Genomic DNA, 25,253 nt, shown 5'->3' with positions numbered 1-25,253 from the left:
AACAAGCGACAATTCGAAAATGATGTTTTGCTCTGCATGTTACGTGTATTGGAAGAAATCTTGATGGACTCGACGTGCAACCCTTTGGCTGTTGCGGGGTAAACTCGATGGGGGGTGGATGGAACGATGGAAGGAAAAGGTCGGTTTTCCACGCCCGGGCCACGCGACCGAAAGGAAATCCGACCGAACATTAATAATATATTTCCCGTGCGATAACCGTGGGAATGGAAACGGGAATAAGGGAAACACGGGGGAAAAGTAATCGCGAAAAAGGGGGCGCGGATTGCCGGGGCTCCGATTTTCCTACGGCGTGCGGCCACTTTTATTCAAAGCGCCGCGATATAACGCGGTTCGCGTTTGCGAAAAAGTTGACTCACGGTGTAAAAATATACCTCGAGCGATAAGCCCGTTGGAAAAATAACGCGCCGCTTACCCCCCCCCGGACGGTCGTTCGATAAAAATATTCCGCGAATACCTGTAAAATAGTCAAAACGCGATCATCGGGGACGGAATGTCGCCCGGATCTACGCGGACGGAAGAAACGCTCGGACAAAACTTGCGCGCGAAATGTGTGTCGAGTTTTTCTACCGTATTCCTTGCGTTGACGAACGGAAGAATGTTGTTTATTTGCAAATACGCGAAAAAAGCTATGATAGCGACAAAAGGGAATACGTTTATAATGTAAAGAAGCTGGAAGTAATCGGTAACTCGAAGGCGTGCTACTTTGTAGCGATATTTCATTTATTGTAAACAGCTTTGAACAAGTTTCGAGCGTAAAGCGTATTTTTCTTTTTGGTAGATTCAGAAGCGTTTTAAATAAAATTTGGGAATATTTTGATGAAATCAGGAGTTCTTAATTGTCTCCCCTGGCTATCGGGGTTCGCGTTCGTATTATCTGAAATTTATCTCGGTTCTCCCTCTCAGGTCGTGAGGAGAAACACGTAACCGCCGGGAATCCTTTTGCGAGCACTGTGCCTGGTAGGACTATTGACTTTGCTCGTATATTCGAGGTACCCGCGTATTCGAGATCCTGGTGGCTTCTCGTGACATCCGATACGGCCCAAGTAGACAGGTTAAAATCGGGCACCGCCACGTAATCACAATTTACAATCGTCGATAATCGTACACTAATTGCTTCTACTCTAAATAAATCAGAAGATATTCTTTACAAAACGACAATTTGCTCGACTAACACTGATTCGAATAATAACCTTACTGCCTGTAGAATATTTTTATTTTATACATATATCCGACACAGGTGTATAAACATCTGACTGTATTTTGTAACACTTTTTTAGGGAATTCGAACAGCCAACGCAGCCCCGATCGTAAATACACGAGTTGTTTTGCTCTCTATTTCGATAACAGGAATAAATCAACGGGCGTAGAACGTTCGTGACACACAATAATTGTAAACGGCTAATTACCCGGGTATCTTGATTTTTCTACAAAATTGTTTTTCCTCGTGCACGTTAATATCTAACAATCCGTCATGTTTCCTTCTTTCCTCGGCCAACGAAACAGGAATAATCAACGGTTTAAAATTACCGAGCGTCGCACAACCCGGGGATCCATTGATTTATCGACGGCGTTCTATCGAAACGAAAGATGTCTAGACAGAAGTAATTAATTATTTATAATTATCAAAACATTGCAAGACTCTGAAATCTTGCATTTGCGTAATCTATATATGTATATACACGTATTGCGTAGCGTTGGTATTCGACTTTACCCCAGTCACCTCGCGTCATCGGATATCGCTCGATATCCAGTCTCTCTCGGGTATCTCGAGCATCCGAGCAAATCCCGGTGTCCAGAAAATTTTCTTCCTGAACGTCCAAAACTGTTCGATCGACCCTCGTTTTGCAGCTGTGCCAATAATTTGACTAAATTTGAGAAATGAAATCCAATTGCGCCAAAAGCAAAAGAACGTTAACGTTAAAATTCGGTGGACTCGCGTCCCAGTTGGCGCGCGGGTGCGCGAAAAGTTTGGCGATCCGCGTTGATGACGATAAAGCCCGAGAAGATTGAAAGGACACCCGCGATGGCTTTTTCTGCGCAGGGGTGATGGTGAAGCAGGAAGCGCGGGATGACGGATACGAGACAAGTCCGGATCTCGAGATGAGGAGCACCGGTGGTGACAGCAGTCAGCAGTACCACACGCCGCTGACACCGCACACACCGCACACACCACACACGCCGCACACGCCCCTCACGCCGATATCGGCGACAGCGCATCAACCCCAGCAACCTGGCTCGACCGCTTCCACCCTCGGACAGGTGAGTTTTTTTTACCTATTTCCGTCCAGAAGAAATCATCAGATCATTCGACATGCAACGCGTCCGTTCTCGAACTTCCTCGTAACTATCGAGAATTGTTACGATTGTTTCCTGGCGCGGAGATAGTTTGCAAATTTCAGTTGGGCGTTTCCTAGTCGAATTTGAGGATTTTATAAATTGGTACAAACGCAATAGACGCGTTAAGGACGAATTATTTAGCACGAATCGAGCAAAAATTCGATCTGATATTGACCCACGACATTTACCCACTTTACGACCATGCTACCGTATCGTATCATTGGAAAATCCAGTTATGAATATCGAAATAACTTAACGACCGAACGTACGCGGCTGGTATCCTCGAAGTGGTTAAACTGGTTTCGACCAAATCGTGCGCGTGCCCCGAACGCGTTTCAAGATCAATTTTCTCAAAAACCGAGCCACGCACGGGATTATTTATGCCTACAGATTTTATTCAATTTTGAACGCGGAACAATTAGAAACGATAGATAATTTAAAAAATCTCCTGCTCTCTGTTTCTTTTCTATTTCATAGCACTCTCGTGGCTCGTGCAGTTTTCTTTTCTCACTGTAATGGTTTCGAAAAACGAAGAAATACTAGTTTCTTTGAATCTTTCTTTTCTGCGTTTGTATTTCGCAGTTACCTCTCGAAACAAGAGTCGCGACAGCCACGACCAAACTTTGTCATTGTTAAATTTCCCTCGACTTCGCGCACACCGTGTCAGAAGCAGTTTCGAATTATCCATTCGATAGGAAATCGAATATTCAAAGGTGTCTTTGGGTAGCCTGTTGTACGAACTGCGAAGATTCGACAGCCACGAACATTTCAACCAGTATGACGAATAAAATAAATCATTCGTAAACGTAATTGAATATTTATCCACGATTCCCAGTGACTAATCTCGCGTTACGATATTTAGAGTGGAGAGAATGGGAATTTTTAAACGAGGTTGCTTCACCACTGGTCAGGATTTCGTATCGTACACGTGCTGCTATAATTAGTGGCATTACTATCGTGAAAACACGCTTTACGAGGGAATAGATGGATTTCTCTCACATCGTAAACATCACTCAGGGGCATTCTTTATAGCTCGTTGCAATACGTACCGGTATTCAGTATCCTTGACGACATTACTTAATATAATTACACCACTTGTTTGATTTAATAAATGCCTCCTTCCTCAAATTTTACTTCGAGAAAATTGCATACGTTGCCAGGATTTTCCTTAAACGAAACGTTACGTTTAGAGACTAAGCGAACAACTTAATCAGTATTAATGAGAACAACTTAACATTTTTTGCACTTTGCTACAATTTCGAGCAAGAAACTTGATTCATAGTATCTTCGAAATAAAAGGAAGGTACGGATCTTTCAGGTGTTTGAGAGAAGAATAAAAGAACGTATCGTGCGTTTGATTTCCTCGATCCAAACGAACGATTCCACGAAGTCGAGTAGAAATTAGTGAGAAGATCGCCTCCTTGTCATTGAATCCGAGATCGTAAGGATAAAATCCGCGAATGGTTGCGGTTAACGTCGCTGAATTAATCGGGACACGTAACCGTGAGCCCGCGAGTAATCGGCGATTACAAAGAAGAAATATCTGGGAATAAAACACAGAAATTATTGCTCAATAAAGACAACGTACGATCGGGTCCTCGCCGCGGCTATAGATCCGGCCGACTCCCGATCAGGATTATGGCCGATAAATTGAGCGATAAAGGCTCGCGCAATCGGCACTTTGGGTAATTTCGTAACGCCGTGCGGTCGATTTGCATTTTGATGTTAGCTTTACCCGTCCGATTATGCAACGTTGTTTCTCGCGATCCGCGAATGACATAAGGCGACGCGCGAATGCATCTGTGGATCCACGCATCCATACCTGGCCGCTCCTCGATACACGAAAGATCGAAAGAGAAAAAAAAACGATACACGGTTTCGAAAATCCGAACCGCCGCGACGGCGAAAAAGAGAGAAGTCGAACCGTATCGCGGCGGACGCAACTTGCAACATTTCTCAAGGTGAGCCGGTATTACGAGCAACCGTGAGATGGTACAAAATGTACAGGGTGGGTCGAAAATCGTGGCACGACCGAGCCGAAGGCGATCCTGAACTCTCGGTCCTCCAGTCTTCGAACCTCGATTTTCCACTAATTTTAAGCGATACAGGTGTTCGAACGGCCCACATTTTTCCGCGTGAAAAATTCTCATTCGCGTCCAAAAGGTTGTTTCTCGTGCGTTGAAAAACACTACGCCGAAATGGAAACAGCAGATCGTCTCGATTTTTCAACGTCGTACGTTTCACGCGAGCGTCTTGCTCCCAGATAACCTCAAATCGAGGCTAAAAAACCGAAAGATAATCGTCCGCGACGTCTGCCAGTCGCCGATAAAGGCTATCCCTTGCTCTTTTTCTTTCGTGGCGCACGATTCGCCCGAAGGTCGCGGACAATATCTCGGGGATAATGGTACCCGCGTTCGTCTTAATTTATTTTCGCGCAAAGGCCAAAGAAGATGCACTCGACCGCCATTTTTCCCCCTCCCCTCTCGCGCGAAGAAAATAGATCGTCGAGACAGTGTCCAAACTTTCCGAAAGACGTTCCGGATAAAAATTTGATGAAGGCAAGACGCGATGAGAATCGAAAGTTTGTTTGCTGTTAATTCACAAACGGAGGAAGAACTTGAAAGATTCAGCCACAAATAAATACAGGATCTAAATTCGCAAATCTCGCTACCAAACATCGGATACGGTAGTAAATTTGGACGTTGATCGCATGAACCTAAATATAGCTACCGCAACAAGTCTTCCGAAAAACTAATCGAAAGACGGCTGAAAATATTCGCGACCAAGGATAATATCGGAAAACCGAATTATCGCGTTGTATAATAATGACGTTACATCCGGATTATTGTTGCCTGCCCAGGCTTTCGTACACAATTTATTTTCTGCGCAACAAAATTTTCTCAACTTTATTTCCATCTCTGCTTTCTCTTTCGTCGAAGTATTTATGGGCGAACCTTTTCTAGTACAGTTTCTTCATCGATATATCGACACGAATTTGAGCATCCATAGTGGACACGAGCGTTTCGATGTTACCGTAGGTTTTTATCTGCTTCTATTATGCGTTGCTATTGTTCCGACACGTAGTTTAACGCGGAGATCGTGCTCGAACATGCTGCTCGAGAATTTAAAAATCCGTTATGACGATCCTTCTTTCGACGACAAGATCAATGTGTATAAAAATGCAAATTAGCCGCGCGCGTAATTGACGGGCGACAAAGTGAGTGTCTGGTAAAACAGAATAAAGGTAACAGCGCAGCGATCGCTATTGTTGTCGAGTGAATAGGAAGCGACTTATTAACATTCACATTCTTATCGAGACACCTTCGGGTTTGTGACAATGCCACGTGCCTCGAGTGTCGTTCGGTTGCTTCGAAAAATGATCGGTGTTTCGTGTGCTACGTATATGGGTCGCGGGTAGTCAAAGGGTTGGGAATGCAATCTAAATCATAACAGATCGATTACCAGAGTTAAGTTCCCTCGTGCAGGGTTACGTTCTTGAAAACTCTTTGGATAAGATAGCCAGTATCGGATCGCGTTGGAGTAGCGACTCTTATCCGATGGAGCAGCAAATTTATAATATAATAAAATAATACACAAATATCACAACAAATATCACTGTAAAAGTCACCGAATAGAATTGAACATCATAAAACAATTTTCAAAAAAGAAAAATGTCGGCGCAAGGGAGATTATCTTCAGTAATTCCATTGTGACGTATTCAAGAATTTATTTTGTTACTTGAGAACACGGATACGAGTGTTACCGTAATTATTCGTGATTAAGAACTGCTCCTGGCACGGTCTCCTGAAATTAGTGTTTCTCAAACTGCGGTTCGTCTATCCCTGGGGATCCACGAACGTGTTCGCGAGGGTCCACAAGTTTTCGAAAGCGTAACAGGAGCGTGTTACGCGAGGAAATAAAAAGAAAAATACCTGGCACGGCGAGGCCTGGAAATTTGTTATGCCGTTTCTGCATTGCAAATCCGCGCGAAAAAGCAGCACTTCGTTAGTTTGATGAAAGTCTAAATCCCGGGAACCGGACCTGAGACTCACATTTATGTTCGCGCATTCCATAGGCAATAAAGTGTAGCGAATTTTATTGAATTATTCATTTGTAATGATACAGTGTTATAAACTCGGTAAAACTATAAATAAATCTATTGGAAGAAGCTTGCAAATTTCTTTATTGAAGGATCCCCTGAAAGGCGTTATTTAAAAAAAAGCAAGAATCAACTTTTAAATTGTGGTATACAAATTTAAATTCATTTTCAATTAAATGAACAATTTATAGTCCAGTTTTATCCCATATTAGTCGTATGGTCAATAGGGAGTGCTGAAACTACTTTGAGTATGTAGCGTCAAAGTAAATGTTAAAATAAACATAGAAGATAACATAAATAATAATAGCTGTTAGGTTCGTTGGATAGAGGATGAAATGCCCTTTAAAATGAGCGTTTGTACGAGTCGATAGCTTTATTAGTTCCGGAGATATGAGGATTTTAGTTTCAAGTCGATGCGGTGGCTAGTTACGAAGATACGACGGACCGAAGCGTTTGTTTACATCGCGAATTCAATGAACTCGCGCGCGCGAAAATAGTAAACAGTGCGTAGTAAATTCTTAGAAATACTACGCCCGAAACTAGGTCACTCGGTCACGACTCACGTGCGACAAAGAGGCACGACGCGACGCGTCAGACGAAGACAGAGATAGTCAAATTAAGAAAAATGCCCTTTTACATAAATTACGATATCTCGAAAACGGAAAGTCCGATCGTCAAAAACAAAAAACCATTTTAAAGAGGAAGCTTTGCCGCTGCTAACAGTTGCTCAAAAATGGATAAAGCGCTAGTAGTTTCGGAACTGCACGCGTCCAAAGTTTTAGTATTTTTAATACGCGTTATTAGGCTGTTTTAAGACAGTAGGAACTGAAGATTCACTTCTTTCGTCTTTGTTATACATATATTTCCTATTTACATCTGAAGCTAACCAGAATTTGGTAGCAAAAATTACAAAAAAAATGTAAATCATTCAACCGGTCGGATGACACTCAGGATATATAATTATTTCGCTATAAAATACTCACGAAAATGATTTGAGAAGACAATTTCACGAAAAGCTGAGTACGGAGAGTTCCTCTAGCAAACGAGAAGCTGTTCTCTCGCGTAATTTTGCTTTCCTCTAATTGTTATAGGAGTTAAGCGTAACGAACGATGGAACAAAAGATGTTTAACGAAATTTCCAGGTGGCGATCAAGTGCGAGACCCCGGTGGACCCGTACTCGTTCGTCGACGAGGAGATGTCGATGGGCGGTATGAGGACGGCCAGCAGCCCGGGTGGCAATCCCGAGAACATGACGTGTCCTTCCGGGGGCCAAACATCCCTTGCTACGCCTACGTCGACGCCGCCAGGTCCACTGTCCGGGCCGCAACATCTTCAGATGAACCTCGGCGTGATGAACGGCAACGTGAATCCGCAAATCGCGGCCCACCAGCCGAAGAAGCGAGGCCGCAAGAGAAAGTCCGAGATGATTCTCACACCGGAAGAGTAAGAATTTACTAGTTTTATATAAATTCTTACGAATAGTTACGAGCCTCGATTAGTTTAGAAATAAACGGCGAAATAATCGTAGCTCGATTGGAAATTTCGAGTCAGAATAAGAACGATCGATAAAGATTAATAATTTCAACGTAGAAAAATGTGAAAATCTGTTGTTAATGAGAGCGTTGGGAACATGGTGGACGGGTTGAAGTTATATAAACCGGGCGGATTAGTTTCTGAACGGGTGATGCGTGATGCGGTATAGATCCTCTTCTATTGACCGACGCAGGTTGTGTTTGATGAAGTTTTTCACGCATCCGGTCCGAGTGTACACAATACTTTGCGGCCGTGATAGTTTCAGCGTGGATTTTTAAAACTGCACCGCGCACGGCTCTTACCGAATTCCACCGTACAGTGACCAATAACCTTTTTTTCATGGATTTCCGGCCCCGCGAATTGTGTTTGGGCTCGCCTTTACCAACCCATCGTGGCGATCGTTTGCCGATGAAAAACCCGCGTCGATTTTCTGATCTGACAAAACGCTACAACGTCAACTCGCGTTATCGCGGACGACCTTTGAGAGAAACTCGTTATCATCTTTATCGCGGCGGGCGATAATCGACAAAAAACAACGGCAAAACCCACCGGTGGCACGCGACGCCCTTAATCCAGAATCAGTCGACGGGGACAAGACGTTTATGATAAAGCCCGGGGACCAGGGATCGTTGGAAACGGCTCGTTCAGCCGGTTTCACCGAAGAATTTAAACTCGCCTTAATTGCACAGCCCGGGACCGAGATATCGTTCGCATTATGCAAACTATCCGACAAAGTCAACTTGGCCGTTTAAAGTAAGGTTAAAAGTCTCGCGAGGGGAAACCTCGAGGGTGTACGGGTACGCGGTCGTTATTACGAAAAAGGTTTCGGAGGCTTCCTGGAGGGAAGGGCAGAGGTTCGCGACACGCTCGGGCAATTCGATAATCGCGTATTTACGGGCCATGATTTCGGCAAGCAAAGCGGACGCTCGTCGTTCGCGGTCGACGGCTACGGTTACGTTCTAAATAATAATAGGCGGCGAGGTCGATAGACGCGGGTCGATGCGACTAGACTCGATTATAACTGTCCGAGGGTTTTAGTTTATCAGCGAAGAAGCGGAGCTCTCGCGGTAAACAATGCCCCCGACGACCATTTTCCACCGCGAAAGACGCCGTTTCCAACCAACGGGGTTGGAAACTTTTCTTTTCTCCTTGTAAATCGTACGTTTAAGAGACAAAAATAAAACGACGAATGCACGAAGGGTCGAAACGGAAACGCGCGGGGTCCTCTCGGTAATTGATCGGAAAACGAACGCCTCTGTAACCAGTTTTATGTCCGAACGTACGGCACGCGCGCGGATTAAATCGATGAACAATAAAACAGAAATTATCTGGAATATTCGTCGCATGGCACCGCCGGTCTTTCGCGACCAGTTCGCGTTATTTAGCTGCAGTCAATTTCCGCGTCACGCGATTTTTACAAGCTCAATTGCGCGCGGTTTCGAGGGGGGAAAAAAATACTCGCTTTTTCGAACGAATTTTTTATTTTCCCCTCTTTTTGTTCTTACCGCGGCCGAAATCGGATTGGTTCGGGATGACTTCCCGATTCGTTCTGTCGAGCGACGATCTCGTTACTTAAACTACTAATCCCGGCTGCACGGTGTATTCCGCTAGACAGAGATTACATCCAACGATAGCAAACATTCTGTACGCGCATTTACGTTCCAAGCGACGAAACGTGCGCCGAATAGAATTCAAATTCGGGGAGTAGAATTTTAAAAAACATTTCATTCCTGGTTAAGGCTTCGTATTGAGTCGATAATTAATAGCATTATGATGGTAGCTACATTAAATTATAGATTTTTAGAATTTTTGTCCGTCAAATAGCAGTTCGAAGATTGTAATTTTCCAGCAACAAGAGCTATTAGTTTTAAAACGATTCCATCCAATTCCAACGAGAACAAAAGTGTTCAATTATCAGGAGCGTTTCTTTCTATTACCTAAAGCATCAAGGTGCCTTCAGCGGGACACTTTGTAGCACGAATCAAATCTCGTAACGCGGTTACAGCGTCGCTTTATCCCATCGACAGAGGTTACTTAACAAATGACTAGTAAGCCAAAGCCGGAGGTCTCCTTGTAATTTAATCCAATTCGATAACAGCGGCCGCGAGCGATTAAATTCTAAACACGATAACGTCGCGCCGCTTAAAATACGACGAAATTTCTAATCTCCCGTGTAACTTGAGCAATCCTGATCCAGGGCGGAACTAGCCGAGGCCAAGAAGCGAGCGAAGACATACAAAGAGAGGAAGAAGCACGACAGATTCGACGGTATGCCGGAGGAGGAAGTCAGCAAGCGTGTCCTCCCGGACCATCTCACCAGCAACCTCGACATTATCATAGTAAGTTCGTCAGACGTTCTCCATTTTGTTTCTCCGGCGATTTCCAACCCTTTCGCCTCATCGACTTTCCTCGTATCCCCTTCTGGAGGATATAGGAACGATTGCACGCATTAGAAACGCTGGAAAATTATTAACCGCATATCCAACTCCCTTCCATGCAAGCCCAGAGCGCAGAAACATGGTAAAAATAACACGACCAAGAGGCACAGGTGTGTTTTTTCTTTTTAAAAAGCATCACGAAATGCTCGTGGGAAACTATGAAAGAGCCACGAAGCAATTTCGTTATCGTTGATTTTCTAAAAGATCGTCCCATCTGCGGGCAGACCGTGCCCGTGCCGCGTTACTCTTACAACATTTTCTACACTATCGTAGCTAATTTTTCTCGTTTCGGTAATTTCACGCGCCGTGATTCGTCGTTCGCCATGAATAAACTCGCGAACGCGTTCAATTTTCTCCGGCGTCGTACCGCTGCGTGATCGATGATCATGAGTTAAATTGTACGCGGCGGTCGCAGGCCTCGCGACAAAATCTGTGCCGTTCGAATACCCGGGACGGCGATAACGTATCATTAGCGGGCAGTTTCTTGCTGTCTCAGCGAGATTTTCGATCGGTACGAAAGCACTCCTTTGCCCGACGATTTAATGACGATTCGTCGCGCGGTCGAACTTGGTACTTGTTGCACGCTCACGGTGATAAGTGACGAACGACCGCTCGCGGATGTTCCCGCGCAACGCCAAACAATGTCAGACGCGACGAATAAACAGTTAGGCGTCGACTACAGCGACGGCCATATTTACTGTCGCGGCGCGAAAAGACTCGTTTATATTTCAACCACCCTCGTACCGTAACGTAAACTCCGGATAGTGTTTATCCCCGCCGAAAATCGATTTATCTGGAAGGTATTTCGCAAACGAGTGATTTTAATTTTATTCGCTGTGACGAAGAACTAGGAAAAGCAAAGAAATATGTACTCCAGGTAGAAGAACTAGATAAGGGTTGATTCGAAGCCTGAGACATACATATGGAAGCGAATGGTGTCTTGGTGAGAGCAGGCCTGGATTCGACAACATCTTTATATCGTGTGTCGCGTGTTCCTAATCGACTTCCGTCGAGCCGTAAATTTCCGCGAGATTCCGTCGCGTCGTTTTTCGCGAGCGGAGAACGATTAATCCGATTAGCCGTCGGCATAACGGACGTCTAGTTAGCAGGAAAATCCATCTCGAAGGTAGCGAGACGGTAGGAACGTAACGACGACAAATGGCCGTTTGTAGCGCGTTCGTCAGGTGTCGTAATCGCTTTAATGGTCCATACCCAATTCGGTTATCACGCTTGACGTTGGTAACGAGCGCGAACTCCGTGCGCCCTCGCGTTTCTACCAGCGGCGCGTCGTTTCGTCCCAACACCCGTGCCGATCGAAATCGTTACGCATCCATCGTCGCGAGCGATTCCGCGACGCGTTTCTCGGTCGACGGGGTTCTTTTATTTCACGCCGGGAAACTTGGAACGGCCCCCACTGCGCGCCCGTAGTCCGGTTTGCTTTTCGCGTAGAGACTTTGTAACGGCGAGACGAAACGCGGCCAAACAGCCGGAACCGCGTCGTTCTGGGTGACGAGAGAATTTTGTAAATAATTGCGTGTCGCGTAAATGCACAATCGTACGTGAACGCCGCGTGAGACCCTGCGGGACAAGGAAGTGAACAGCACCGGGGGACAAGAAATCGCTCGAGGATGTCCCGTTCTGCTCGCGTTTTTCAAACTTTAGTCTTCCCACGGAGATACTCCTCGGCGGAAGAAAAGAATTTTTTTCTCGAAAATGCGTAGGATTTCGCGGGCATGTGTGTTCACCAAAAACGACTGTAATCAATCCCCGTGGCTGAAAATAATTTTTTCAGAACGATTTGAAAATTTTTTTTTCGCCGAAAAATTTCAGTACTTCGAATTTTTTTCTCGAAAGTGCGTAGGAATTCGGGGTTATGTCTATTCACCAAAAATGATTGTAATCGAGTCTTGGGGCCAGAAATAATTTTTTTTAAACGATTTGAAATTTTTTTTTTCGCCGAAAAATCTCATGTCGATTTTTCTTAAAAATTCGTTTTTGGGCAATGTAGTGATACAATTTATTAATAAAAAGTAAAATATATAAAATTCCTACGCTTTATTTGCCAACTGTTTAGTATCGATGTCACTCCTGGATGCATGCGTGTGACTTTTTTGTTAGCCAATGTCTATTCGGTCATTCTGGATGATCAGAGCCCTAATGTACACGCATTGAAAAATATTTCAGCGTAACGGCGCCAAAGATTTCAACGAACCCCAGAAAAAAGAATTGCGTTCCAGAATGTTTCTTTCGTCGTAAGGCCGGAGACGCGACTCCGCGGAGGGAATATTTGCCCGCGATCGCGTCGCAGGGAAGGTGGAACGCAACGACAGAATTACGACTCGGTGACGGGAGAGTCCGTTAGCGGCTGGTTCATATTCATATATTACGCGGAACGTGTAGTCAGCGTGGTCGATCATCCGTCAAACGGTGTAAACGCTTTAACGGGCCGTGGGCAATTCGGTTATTACGGGCGCCGTTGTAATCGAACGCAGCGGGACACCGGTGTCGGCCGGCCTTCGTCGGGGCCCTCTACCCCTGGACAATCCCGATTTCAACCCTCCCGTGCGCCCTCCGCGTCCCATGTCACCTCTGGAGCCACCCCCGGCCCCCTAACCCAGACCTGGCCGGGTCGAGTCTCATCGACGCGCGTTGTTTTCAATCGGCGACAATTCCACACCCTACCCTCGCGCCCATCCCCCGTCATTTTATCCTCGTTTATCCCGGCCGAAGCGCCATTCGACGCCGGCCGACCGGCTAACGCATTGGCGTTAACGCGCTAATGCGATACGTACTTTATGTACGGAGGGGAGAGGACTCAACCACCCGTACGCGACAAACGATATAACGCGATTCCCAACCAAGAACCGCCACCCTACGATTCTCTTTCCTTACTTATCATTCGCGAGGGCAGAAATCGTACCAACGAAATCGATGGGGACAATGTCCTCCGTGACGCCATTCACCCTAACAAATTTTAACTCGTACCCTGGAATTTTTTGAAATTGATCGAGTCAATAATTTCCAAACTTTATATTGTCCCCTACGTTTGTAAAAAGATGTCTGTGTTCCAGCTTTACAGACCAAATATCGTTAAGTTTACCGTGATTGATTCAAAATTGGGGTGACTTTTAAAAACAGCATTTCTTCAATGTCACTGATCCTTCATACACATCTCCCGTACACGCGTGTGCAATAAAGACGTACGATAATTAAAAAAAATAATAATACACGATACGCACAGACTGAAGCGCCTAACACGTTCACCTTGAATTAATTTCACGCTTGTATATTATGAGCGGTATGACGAATTGCTATATACGGAATGCATAATTTCGAGGGGGTCACTAGGCTGCGCATTAATTTTATTTTCCAAGCACGGACGCTTCGTAGATGCCAAGGTTAACTTCATGGAATATCCTATTTTTCACTAAATTATTTACAAGTACTCTTACAACGACAAAAATACACGCATATTCCATTAACCGAACAGTTTGAAGGTTTCGATCTTTCCTTCTTGCTGTTTGCGTCGAGAACTTAACAATCTTCCATGTAACGACTCCTCGTTCAAGATATAATCAGTTGTTCACCCTGAATACGTTAGGTGTCTCGCTCTGTACATATACTTTATTATAAAATGACCAAAAAATTTTAACCAACACAAGCTGTAAAAAGCTGAAAACTATACAGTTACTAAAACTTCGATGATCACTGCTATTAATAGGAAGAGATGGCTGAATCATTCCTGTTTGTTTACCGACTACATCATTCGAATATTATAGAGCTTCCTCAGTATTTGTGTTTGAACTTACATTTATCACGTTTCCGTCCAACTACCACAACTTCGTCGAACTTGACTTCCTCGTTCTCATCTTCGACGCGGACTTCGTTCGAAAACCGCGGTAGAAAAATGATATTCCGAGTGGCAATTAGACGCGCGTTCGAACGATTATCGCTAATTGCAGACCACTCCGTCGATTCGCGTGACCTTCGGCGAAGAAGTTCTTTAAAAATGCAGCGGGAATGTAACCCACGGCGAGCCACGGTGCGACTGCTTTCGCGCAATAAGAGCACGGACTTCCTATGGAAAAAGTTTTGACAAATAACGCGTTGCCTGAGGAACCGCGGGTGTTTTTTGCGGACGATTGCGCGGCGTCCGTGTCGGAAACGGGGCGCCGAAAGTTGCAGCGACGCCGAGGACGCGCGCCTAACGGCGTCCCTGTCCCGTATCCTTGGACTTTGTCGTTATTAATTGTCCAACCGACGAAGCGAGGAGCGAAGATAATGTGGTTGCGCAACAGGTACTACCACACCTGTGTCTACCGCGTTGCATAATCGCGGGTAAGAACCGTGCACGTGAAATCCGTACGCGTGTACCGTGTCGGGAAAGGAATTCACCGTAAGGAACTGCGAAAAGCAACGTTCGCGATGTACGTATATATACGCCCCCCCCCCTCTCCCCCCTCTCTGCGGTATTTTACATTCATAGATTCCTTCGATTATCTAGTCGTCGACGGAGAAGTCGCGCTTCCGTCTCCTCGGGGTCAGGAATTTCCCCGGCGATTCTTTTCGAATTATCCCGCGCTCGCATCGTAAACGACAGAATCGAAGTTCTCGATTCGCGAAAAGGTCTTCGACGGCGCGGGGAGATTGAATTCATCCGACGATTCCACGTGATCGAACGGAAGTACGTCCGTCGAGCAAAGTTGCCAAGACAATAACCCTATCGACGGGGCACGGAAACTGGTTGGAAATAAGCCTGCCGCGTAATAATTTCTGCGAGATTGAAGTCGAGAGGCGTTCCGCGCGGGGAATAAATCGATGAACGACGATGAAACTGAATTAAGAGCTTCGGCATTACGTATGCTTTCCTGGACCGCGCTCGTAGTCGCTGGTGCCTATTTCCTTTTGCTTTATTTATGCTGGCGAACTTTTGAACGACACCGACGTCGAGGGTATTGTTAAATAATAAGTGTACCGAAGTGTTGAATGTTTCTAGCCTTTACGTAATAATTCGAACAAACATCGAGGAAAGGTACGAAACTCGATCGAGCTCTCCGACGCGTCTACTAACGCGCCTCGTTTTTGTCGCAGATTGGAATCAATCCTGGACTCTTCGCAGCATACAAGGGCCACCACTACGCAGGGCCAGGGAACCACTTCTGTGAGTCGCATAAAATATTTTTTTAATTATAGTTATCGTACAGTATATAACGTGTATATCGTGTTTAAAACATGAACGAAGAACGCAGGCGTTCGCGAGCCGTGGTTTATTTTGTTAAACACGGTCTTTGGAAAACCTAGGATGAAATTACTCGTTGGTCAAAAATTCCCAATGTTTTCGATATTTATTCCACCGGTTATTGCATCAAATAGAATACGCGTGAACCGAGCACACTCCGATCGGCTGCGTCGTGTGGTTAATAAATTAAACATTGCCGGGTTGAACGCCGCGTTCTTCGCAAACATTTTTTTCCGCGAGAATCGGTTTCCATCGATTCCGTAGCCCATATTTTCGAACACACGGGGCACCGTTCGCACTCGCCGATTCTTCCAATAAGTTTCTTTCACGCGGATCCGTGTTCGGAATATCGAGCCATCGGTTCATATTCGCGCGATTTCCAGTCGGCGTACGTACTCGTGGGGCGGCAATCTCCCGGAGCCAGTTAATTAAACCGACGCAAAGCGACGAGCGACGTCGAGCGTCGCTCGAGGAGTCGTCGATGAACGCGATGAAGTTTCGTTCCGGCGGGGGATGGTGGGAGAAGAGAGAGAGAGAGAAAAAAAAAAAGTTCACGAGAACGCATCGACGAAGCACGTTCGATTGGCTCGCGGAAAGAACGCGGCTCGTTCCCTCGACCTATTTTCCGCCCCCGGTTCGAGTTACGCGCTCGCGCCGATATCAGCGGCTGAAAAACGCGATTACGATCGTGAAACGGCGGGACTGGCTGCGCTCGTTCGAACAATGGGAGCGCGAAAGCCCTTTCGAGGCCCTTGCGCGACGCGTCTTGACGATTTCGAACGCTTTCGAGGGAAATCTGCTCCCCCGCGAGGATCCGGATCGACCGGCTGGAAACGCGAATCGCTCGATTCCAGCGCGGAAGCTCGTCGAAAAACGATCGTTCCCCCGTTTTTTATTTTTTTTTAATCCTCCTGAACCCTCTCGCGCGCGATCGACCGAGTCACCGACGATCGTCGTTTATTTTTAACGCGTTCGCAACGACGGGAACGAAACCGCGTGATCGAGCACCGGTGCCCGACTGTGCGCGAACTTTCGCCCCGAGTACAGTAAATCTTTTCATTGTGTCGCCCCGGCTCGCGAACGGACGGTGACACGATGAAAGGGAGAATAATGAAATTCGATCGCTCGTTATCTTCCATCGTCGCGGGGGGCGGTGTCTCGTTTGTACGCGTTCGCGACAAAATTGGGAAAGTTGCTAACTCTTTAACGCGTACCGATGTGTGTTACGTGGATGTAACGGCGACGTGTATTTTAACGGGGAGGCTTTCTCCCTTTAAGCTCATTGTGGAACGTTATCGAATCTCGGTGGAGTCGGTTGAATTTGGGAAATTTTTGGAGAAGGGAACCATCTTCGAATAGAGGCTTTGCATTTTAAAACTTAAAATCCCCGATCGAACGATGGGCAGAGCACGTGTTAGGAACTCGCGTGAATTTTACGGCACAACGAAGGGTGAAAATAGCGACACGATTGGAAGGATTTACTGTATATGCAAAAAGAATCATACCCCGTCGATTCGAGCAGCGGACAACTGTGAAAAGAAAACCCAATTGGCCGAACTTCAAAGCGATCGTCGAGCGCGTATCGGATAGTCGTTAATTCGAAGTAGATACTTTAATGTTTTTTTTTTCGTTAATATCTTCGTGCGAGTATTATCGATGGATTGGCGGGATTACTCGAAAATGAGACCAGACCGGAATTATTTCGGGATTATTTTTAATTATGCGCTGTACCGTTCAAAGCTAAACTCGCGTAGCTACGAGTTATGACGAATTTACCATACCGGGGCTGGTAAAATGGCGGTGGCAGCTGACGCGTACCAATGCACGAACCGTGTGTACGCGAGCTCGGTACTTCAGACAGCTTCAGAAACTCGAGAAAGAAGGCGAGCCAGTCTTTCCTTCTCGTTCTCGTCGCGGCTCCGGTCCGAATGAATTGTCGACGAACGGCATACAATCTTGACTGACTTCCGTAGACTCTGCGAAAGTATTATAAAAGACGCCCGTATATTGTATGCCGTTTGCCGGTGTCGGGCAAATTTAGTTCGCGAACGACGAATCAAAATTTCAGATTCGTTCCGTCGGCCAAACTTTTTTCGCGCGGTTTCTCCTACCGGGACGCGGGTCGAACAAAAAAAATGGGTTACGAAATTTTCATTCGTGCATGAATTTACGAATTCGTTCGTAACGGCTATCGCGGTACCCGGACCGTTCGTATCGTTCGTTCTTCGCGGGCATAAACAACGCCAGAGACAAGCTAAATTTGTATCGAGAATACAATTTCGAACTGTTTATCCGTTACGCGTAATAAAATTAAATATATCGAATAAAAATTTAACCATTCGTTAAAAATTGCTGTTGGTTTTATCGGTTATCTTGTCTGTTGAAATTTTTTGTAATACAGAGAGCAAGAGCTATAAATGATATTAAACGACGAGATGGGAGCGTCGAATATTTTACTTGGTTACGATTCGGTTCCTTTCGTACCGGAGGCGAAGTTCTATCTTTAAAGCGTGGCGTTTCGCGCGCGTCTTGGCGCCAGTACGCGCGTCAATTTCGCCAGTCGATTCGATACGCTATCGGCCGACTATTCGATTTATCTCGCCGAGAAGGCTGCGCCGTGCTGACCGCGGGAAAACACGGTGAACAAGTTTCAGCGAAAATCGGTCTGTACGCGAACCGTGCAAGGCCACTTTTTTTTACCGAAACATTGGTACCGTGTATTACGGACGTGTACTCTTTTTTACGATCAACAAGCGATCCGTTCCAGCGCATCGTTACCGACGGATTTATTGACACGAGACTTTCTAACATTAACAGCAAGAACCGTCATAAATTAACCCGAAGCGGCGATAAAAACTGCAACAAGTATATCACGGTCGCATAAATCGGATACTAATCTATCTATTTGCGATGTACCTGTTGCCCCAAAACGGCGAAAAATCCCTCGATTTCCCGACCCCCTCGATTATGCAACCACGATCATATCAAGTCGGATAATCGAGGGTCTATCGTATTTCGTAAACAAAACGACGGATATCTCTCGCATCGTGAACATCGTTAGAAACGAATCTTAACAGCCACGCGAGGTACACGTACGTTCCCCACAAAGGGTCAAGATCGCAACGATAGACACGTCCGGGACAGAAACGATTCGGACTAATTAAGTTCAGACTCGGTAATTGATACTAATATTGATTTTATTACACCACGGGCAACTTCATAATGGACGAGGTTCACCATTAACTGCTATTTAAGTAACTAATCGTGGATATTGGATAACGCTGATATGTCGTAACTGTCCGGAACAGGTACCCGGGCTCTCGTTTAAAGACACGTAACGCGAGGACGATGTCCATCGCGTCTTCCGGTTGACAATGCACGAGGCGTAAGCGTGCAAATTCGCACACGATTTAATTGGTCACGGAACCAAACGTCTTGCAACCAGTTTCTCTTAGCCGGAGAAACTCGAACCATCCAACGCGATTCGTGCTCTCGCTTTCCAATACGATAGCGATCAGCGTCTGGACGAATCGCTCGAGCGCGCGCGCGTGCGCGCAGATCGTTCAAACGCTTTGCAAAACAGACGAAATTCTAAAAGACAAACCTCTCTGTCCGTCGCCGCCAGAATTAAAGTTGGTCCCTCGTTAAAAGCACGGATTCTTACCTCGATAAAAGGCTCGATATCATCCGTCAGCAGCTGATAATCTTGGAATTTCTAAGATACATTAATCCAAAGTAAAATTAATCCAAATACAATCTGGCATTACTTTTGCAACAAAATGGCGTCGCACGATGCTCGTTAAATGTTTCCAGAGTCTGGGACTTTAATCGATGAATTTATTGTACCGACATCGATCGAGGGAAGTGTACGCTTTATCGCGGAAGAAATATTTACGCTTCGACGTTTCCCATAGCGGAGCTGAGATCGTACGGGGAGGCTTTCGAATTGGTCGCTGCAGAGTCGTACCGCGTTATAAACCCGTCGTTCATCAAGTCCGCGGCACGATCGAACCGTCGAAGTACCGTTTTATGGATGCGTCGTATTGCCAACAAGGCGGAGCCGTGCGATGAGTTGTGTAACAACCCCGGCACGCTTTACAGTTATCGCTCAAACAGGTGTAGCGACCAAAATCGTACAGGTATACGGTCTCTCTTAGGAGCCACGGACGTAACGATTTACTGTACGACGGTTGTACGTCGAGTTGCAATGACAGTAATATGGCAGGACCGTACAGGTTACAACAACGCTACGTTTCGCTATAATTATCGTTCGAACGGTCTATCGGTGGCAGTCGTATCCAAATTCGACTCGAGGATTTATCGTACGATTAATAGAAAATATTTGCTCGTATTACCATAAATCTGCAGACTACGGAGTGAGCGTAATATGGACTGTGTCGAATATAGTTTTTTATCGGTTGATATTCCCGGGAGTAAAAACTTCAAACTCGTGGATGTAACGCGTGGTTAGATTTCTCGAAAATATTCAATTTACCAACGTTCATTCAGGTGCTCGTATAGTGTAATTAATTGCAGTAATCCATCGATAGTTAATCGAATCGAAGATTTCGAGGATGAAGAAATATAGAAAGATACCGTTAGCGATATTTACGAGAACGACGAGTATCGATGAAACTATGTAGAGTTAATATTTGAATATTTATAAAGTGTTCGATTTAAAAGTTAGGGATCGGCGAATCGAACCGGTCTTCGCGCTTAGCGGCCATTAAAGTGTTAATAAATAACTGGACGAAGCTCCGCGGCGTTGGAGGAGAAAAGCAAACAATACGTACGCGACTCCCTTAGCATAGTTGTAGAAATTATCATAGGGACGAATCGTGGTTGTTTGCGGTCCCCGTAACTCGTTTTGGTCCGTGGTTCGGTCTCGCTGTTTCTCGTTCTGGTCGAACGTACACAGAAAGTCGATCGATCCTGAGGGATAACAACGATCAAATTTCGCGTACCGGGCCTCTCAGGTTGTCATAGTTCGGTCCCGAGGCTCTGTTAGCAGCACACGAGGCCGGAGCACCGGTACTTGACGCCCGCGGCCGTGCACTTACCCGTACCACGGGCGCGCGTATGCAACTTACACCCGCGCGTTATAACCGTGCGCGCTGGCGAGCACGCGATCCACACACAAGCAAGGTACATACAGGGTGAAGTTAGGTGTGCGCTGCTGGATTTTCCAGGGTTTTCCCGGGGTTGCGGTAGAGCAGTGGAGGATGGGGTGGAGGGTGGTGGCGTGTAGAAGGGAGTAAAAGGGGGGTTGGGGGAGGGATGGGATACGAAGCGGGTTGAGTCGGACTGCGAAGAGGAGTAAAGGGGTGAGGGAGGACGGTTGTAGTGGAGGGAGGAACTATAATGAGTGGTGCGCGTGAGGGAGAGCAGGATAAAAAGGGGGTGAAAGGAGGTGGCTCGGGGGAGGGACCGCGGGTTGAAGAGGAGGCGGAGGAGGAGGAGGGAGGCGGAAGCAGGGTAGTACGGGGTAAAAAGGTTGGAAGCTGTGGCAACCGGCGGCGTGAGAGGCGCGGGTACGGGGGTGGTGACGGCGGTCGGCGGGGCGAGAGGCGTCAGCCAGCTATGGAGAGCAGGAAAAGGGGCGGTTAGAGTGGGCCGCAGGGGGATGAGGGTGGGTGGATCGAGAAGGACGGGTCAATTTAAGCCCCAGGGTGGGAGGGAGAAACGTAGCAGCGGGCCTAAAGGCAGCAAACGCCGAAAAATTCAACGTCGGGTTCGGCCGGTTCGATCGGCGAAACGCGAATCCGGCCCAGTGATCGAGTCTCGCGGCGGTCTGCTCGAACGCGCCGCTCGGAAAACGCGCGCGTCGAACTCGACCCCGGAAGTCTACTCGCGTCCAGAGTTGCTCTCGCCAAGTAACGCGACGCCGGCGGTGTGCACGGCGTCGATTCCGCCTCGAGTGCCCGACGACGGTGCCGCGAGTAATCGTCGTCGACCGTCGCCAGTCGCGACGCTCCTCGCGCGTGTTTCCCCGCGGAACAAAGGTGCCACGACCAAGGAGCAAAGCCACAGCCAACAATCGATCGAGGTGCGTTCGCACGAGACCGAGTCATCGCGTCGCTCGATCATCGATCGCCGCTAACACGCCGGGGAACGGCGTCCCGTCGACCCGGACTAGTTTCTTCTACCAGGTGGGAAAGACGAGATTCGCCGCGGTACTCTCGTTACGCGTTCGAGAAACCGTCGACCGTTTCTGGCTTTGGTCCGAACTTCCAAAACTTTTCCCTCCGAGCGTAACCGGCCGCGGAGACCCCGGTCGGCGACCTAATTCGCCAACTTGGCGTCCCGGTTTCGGGAAATCGTGTCCCGCACAGCGGCGAGGAAGCCTTCTCGCGGCCTTTCGAGGCCCTTTTGCGGCGTGAAAATCAATCGGTCGAACGGAAAAGTTTCAGGGATCCCCGTGAGTCGCGGTCGACGAACACGGCTCGCGAAAGGAGCGTGGTCGATCGGAGTTGGCGCGCAACGCGAGCAGCGCAAGACACGAGGGCTCGAGACGGCATTGTTCGCAAGAAGAGGGTGAAAAGAAAAGAACGAAAAAAAAAAGTTTGGTGTCGGTGGTGGCGACGCGAAAGGACGGCCGCAGGGGTGTAATCGAGAATACTGGCGGCGTAGGAGGGTCGCGGTCGGTGACCCAATTCGAGCGGCGGGGTTTTTCGAACGGCGCGAAAGTTGAACGTGACCGGGGAAAACTTTTCGTGGCCGCGCCTCTTGGATCCTCGAGGACTCGACGGCGACGCGGCTGTCTTCGTTCTGGCGCTGCTCAGACCCAGCGCGCTCCGTAACCCCTGACCCCGACCTCGACGGGTACGCCTTTGCCCGTTCTTCTCGCTTTCGCGCAATATTTCGCTGTTTATCATAATATATACTTGGATTCTTGATAGTTCCTCGAACAAATATTATTATTCGTAATTACGAACTCGAAGTGCCCGTGGTTAAATAATATTCCGTCGTAGCAACAGCCTGCGGACGTGTAATTAACGAATCCGAACGTTCTCCGCTCGGGACGGCCTTATTCGGAGCATTTTAAGTAAATCAATATTTAATTTACAAACGTGATAATATCTGTGGTGGGGGATTTTATTTATATTCGTAAACGAACAAATACGAATCGCTACCGTTTGGTCAAAGTTTCGTAATCGAACGAAGAATCGTGATCGTCGTTTAGCCCAGGTAATGTTGGTGAGCTGATTAGTAAGATACTGACCCGGGAAATATTGTCTGAGACGCAACTAGATTTTGAGTGACTCTGGCTTTGGAGTACTTAAGTCGAAACTTCAGCAGTAAGCTAACGGCGTTATCAACGGAAACAGGGCAATAAAGTGTAACAAGAAGTAAATGCACTTCTAGCCGTTATTCGCTCCCAGTCTTAATCGATCGATTCATTTATTCTCAAAAACAAAAATTGTAGGAAAAAAAGGAAAAGTTTAGGGGGTTAATACGTTTTAACTCGCGCGACCTCGTCTAATGTAATTACCAGTTGGCATCTGAAAAAGGTAACGGCTGAAGCAATATTATCTTCATACATTATGAATGGACGCAAAAACCGAGTCTTCAAAGAAAGCAAAACCGGGCGCGAAAGAATCAATGAACTTAAGCAGTTTCCATTAACACAAATTCTTGTAATAAGATTCATTGCGAAGATTGGTCCTAAAATACTTAATTCCAAATAAGGAAGCCGTTAGGGGGTGCCTAGAAGAAACGCGAACTTTAATTAGCTCGGGGACAGACGGATAATTTACTTGGCCATTAAGATTTGTATAATTCAAGATGGCATCGACTAACGTTCCGCGAGCTTCCAGTGTTTGCATACTGAGTTTATTAATACGTTTAATGCTCGTACCGAGACTTTCTAACGATTATAAAATACCTTCTCACCTAACGAAGGGGTCACGAATCGAACGATCGATTTATTTAAAGGGATTGGAAATTTAAAGGGATTTGGAGTTGATTTCTAAGACAATCGCGAGGAATTAGAATCCAACTTCGGTAGGTTAATGGGATTGTAATTAATGTTTTTCAATCGTGCTTTTTATCCGGCTCGCGAAACGTTGCTTCTTCTACAGGTTGGAAATTTACGGTGTATTAACTAGACTTTTAGCAATATATCATTGTCAACTGTTCTCTTGGTTCTCGCGCTTCTCCTACCCTGCGGGGCTCCGCGACCCCGACCTCAACCTCGATGGCTACACCTTTGACTGAACCTAGTCTTTGCACAATATAGTTCTTTTTTATACATTATACGATACCAAAATAGGTGGTCCCACTTTGCCACCGTACACCACTGTTCCTAAGGGTGGAAAAGGGTCTAGGAACTCTTTGCAATATTTCAAGTACATCTGCAATGCGCATTCCAAACTTCTTGTCTTAACTCACAACTTGTACATTCCAGATTGTAAGATCGAAACACAGCGTGTTAAGGGGTTAAAATTTCGAGGTATTTTCCGATCGTACCTATTTTTCTGCTGTTTGAAATTTCGGCGATATATCACTGTCAGCAACACCGTTACACTTACACTGTGTGATATGGCCTCTTGGTGCACTCGCGCTGCTCGAATCCCGCGCGCTCTACGACCCCGACCCCGACCCCGATGGATACGACTCGCTCCAATGGCCCGTTCGAAGTTTGACGCGCCACGCCGCGCGGCTATTTCGCGACCTGGCACCGGGGTAACTGCCAGCCGTTTCGCGACAGCTGCTCGACGTTAGCGTTCTTTCGTTCCTCTCGCGATATTAGGAGACCCGATGTCAATGGTCGGTATCAAAAACACGTTCGCGTCAAAAGGAACAGCACGCCCGAGACCGAGCGCGTTTCTCTCGCAGCGACATTTTTACCTTCTCCACGATGGCCTTTGACCCATTGAAATCATTCGAGAGAAGAAACGGAGACAGAGCTCGACGAATTTGGTTTACGCGAAACAACGAAATGAAAAAAGGCAACGCAACATCTATGAATTTTCCCTTTTTCATTTGTGAAATAAAATCGATTTCAAAGTACCCGATTCGAAGCGTCGATGGCCGTTAGTCGTTTAGAAGTGTAAATATTTGAAACTGTATTAAACGTTTAGAATAATGGATCAATTTTCTCCTTACGCGCGGCCGTGATTATTCGTTTCGAAATTAAATTGTTCGCGCATTCATCTTCGCCTATTTCACATTTTGTGCAGCGGCGTAGCTTTAAAAAAACGTTGCACGTTGTTCCACTTGACGATACCACCAATTTGCAAACCTACGGTACCGTTTCGAAACAATGAACATGGCTCGTATCGACAAATAACAGATACATTTTTACTCCGTTCGCTCCGAGAGTAAGCCTGTTATCATTTGCAAAACGTTTCTAGCAAAATCATACGATCTTTCGTTTAATTGTTTACGTCTTTAAGATCAGGTTTGAAATCAGCCTTTGACCATCGTCTTTACGCAATATTATATGAGCGTTTTCTTTGTTCGCGTAATACGGTACGAATCAATTGATCGATTTATTCATATCAGTTTCGTTATCGTTTGAAGAGATTTGGACTTAATTCCTGCGACGACCGCGGAAAATTTACATCCGTCTTCAGTAGGTTA

The 25,253-nt window shown here is 46.4% G+C and overlaps 2 protein-coding genes across 4 annotated transcripts in view; one reads left to right on the top strand and one right to left on the bottom strand.

The window, feature by feature from the left end:
• The window catches only part of LOC122397982 (DNA (cytosine-5)-methyltransferase 3B-like), a 107,061-nt gene extending 92,248 nt beyond the window's left edge, over positions 1-14,813 (bottom strand). The window contains exon 1 of the mRNA XM_043397520.1: positions 14,239-14,813. The gene's annotated coding sequence lies outside the window, so the exon portion shown is untranslated. The remainder of the gene's footprint in view (positions 1-14,238) is intronic.
• LOC122397983 overlaps positions 1-25,253 on the top strand; it is a 150,944-nt gene that overhangs the window by 106,088 nt on the left and 19,603 nt on the right. For all 3 annotated transcript variants that reach the window (XM_043397523.1, XM_043397524.1, XM_043397521.1), the window contains 4 exons: positions 2,063-2,280; positions 7,600-7,901; positions 10,189-10,330; positions 15,521-15,590. In XM_043397523.1, coding sequence (XP_043253458.1) covers positions 2,063-2,280; positions 7,600-7,901; positions 10,189-10,330; positions 15,521-15,590 — 732 coding nt within the window. The remainder of the gene's footprint in view (positions 1-2,062; positions 2,281-7,599; positions 7,902-10,188; positions 10,331-15,520; positions 15,591-25,253) is intronic.

The sequence above is a fragment of the Colletes gigas genome, unplaced genomic scaffold (genome assembly GCF_013123115.1).
Source record: "Colletes gigas isolate AHSC1104 unplaced genomic scaffold, ASM1312311v1 Colletes_gigas_Sc00010, whole genome shotgun sequence".
Lineage (NCBI taxonomy): Eukaryota > Metazoa > Arthropoda > Insecta > Hymenoptera > Colletidae > Colletes > Colletes gigas.
This window is presented reverse-complemented; position numbering and strand designations above follow the sequence as displayed.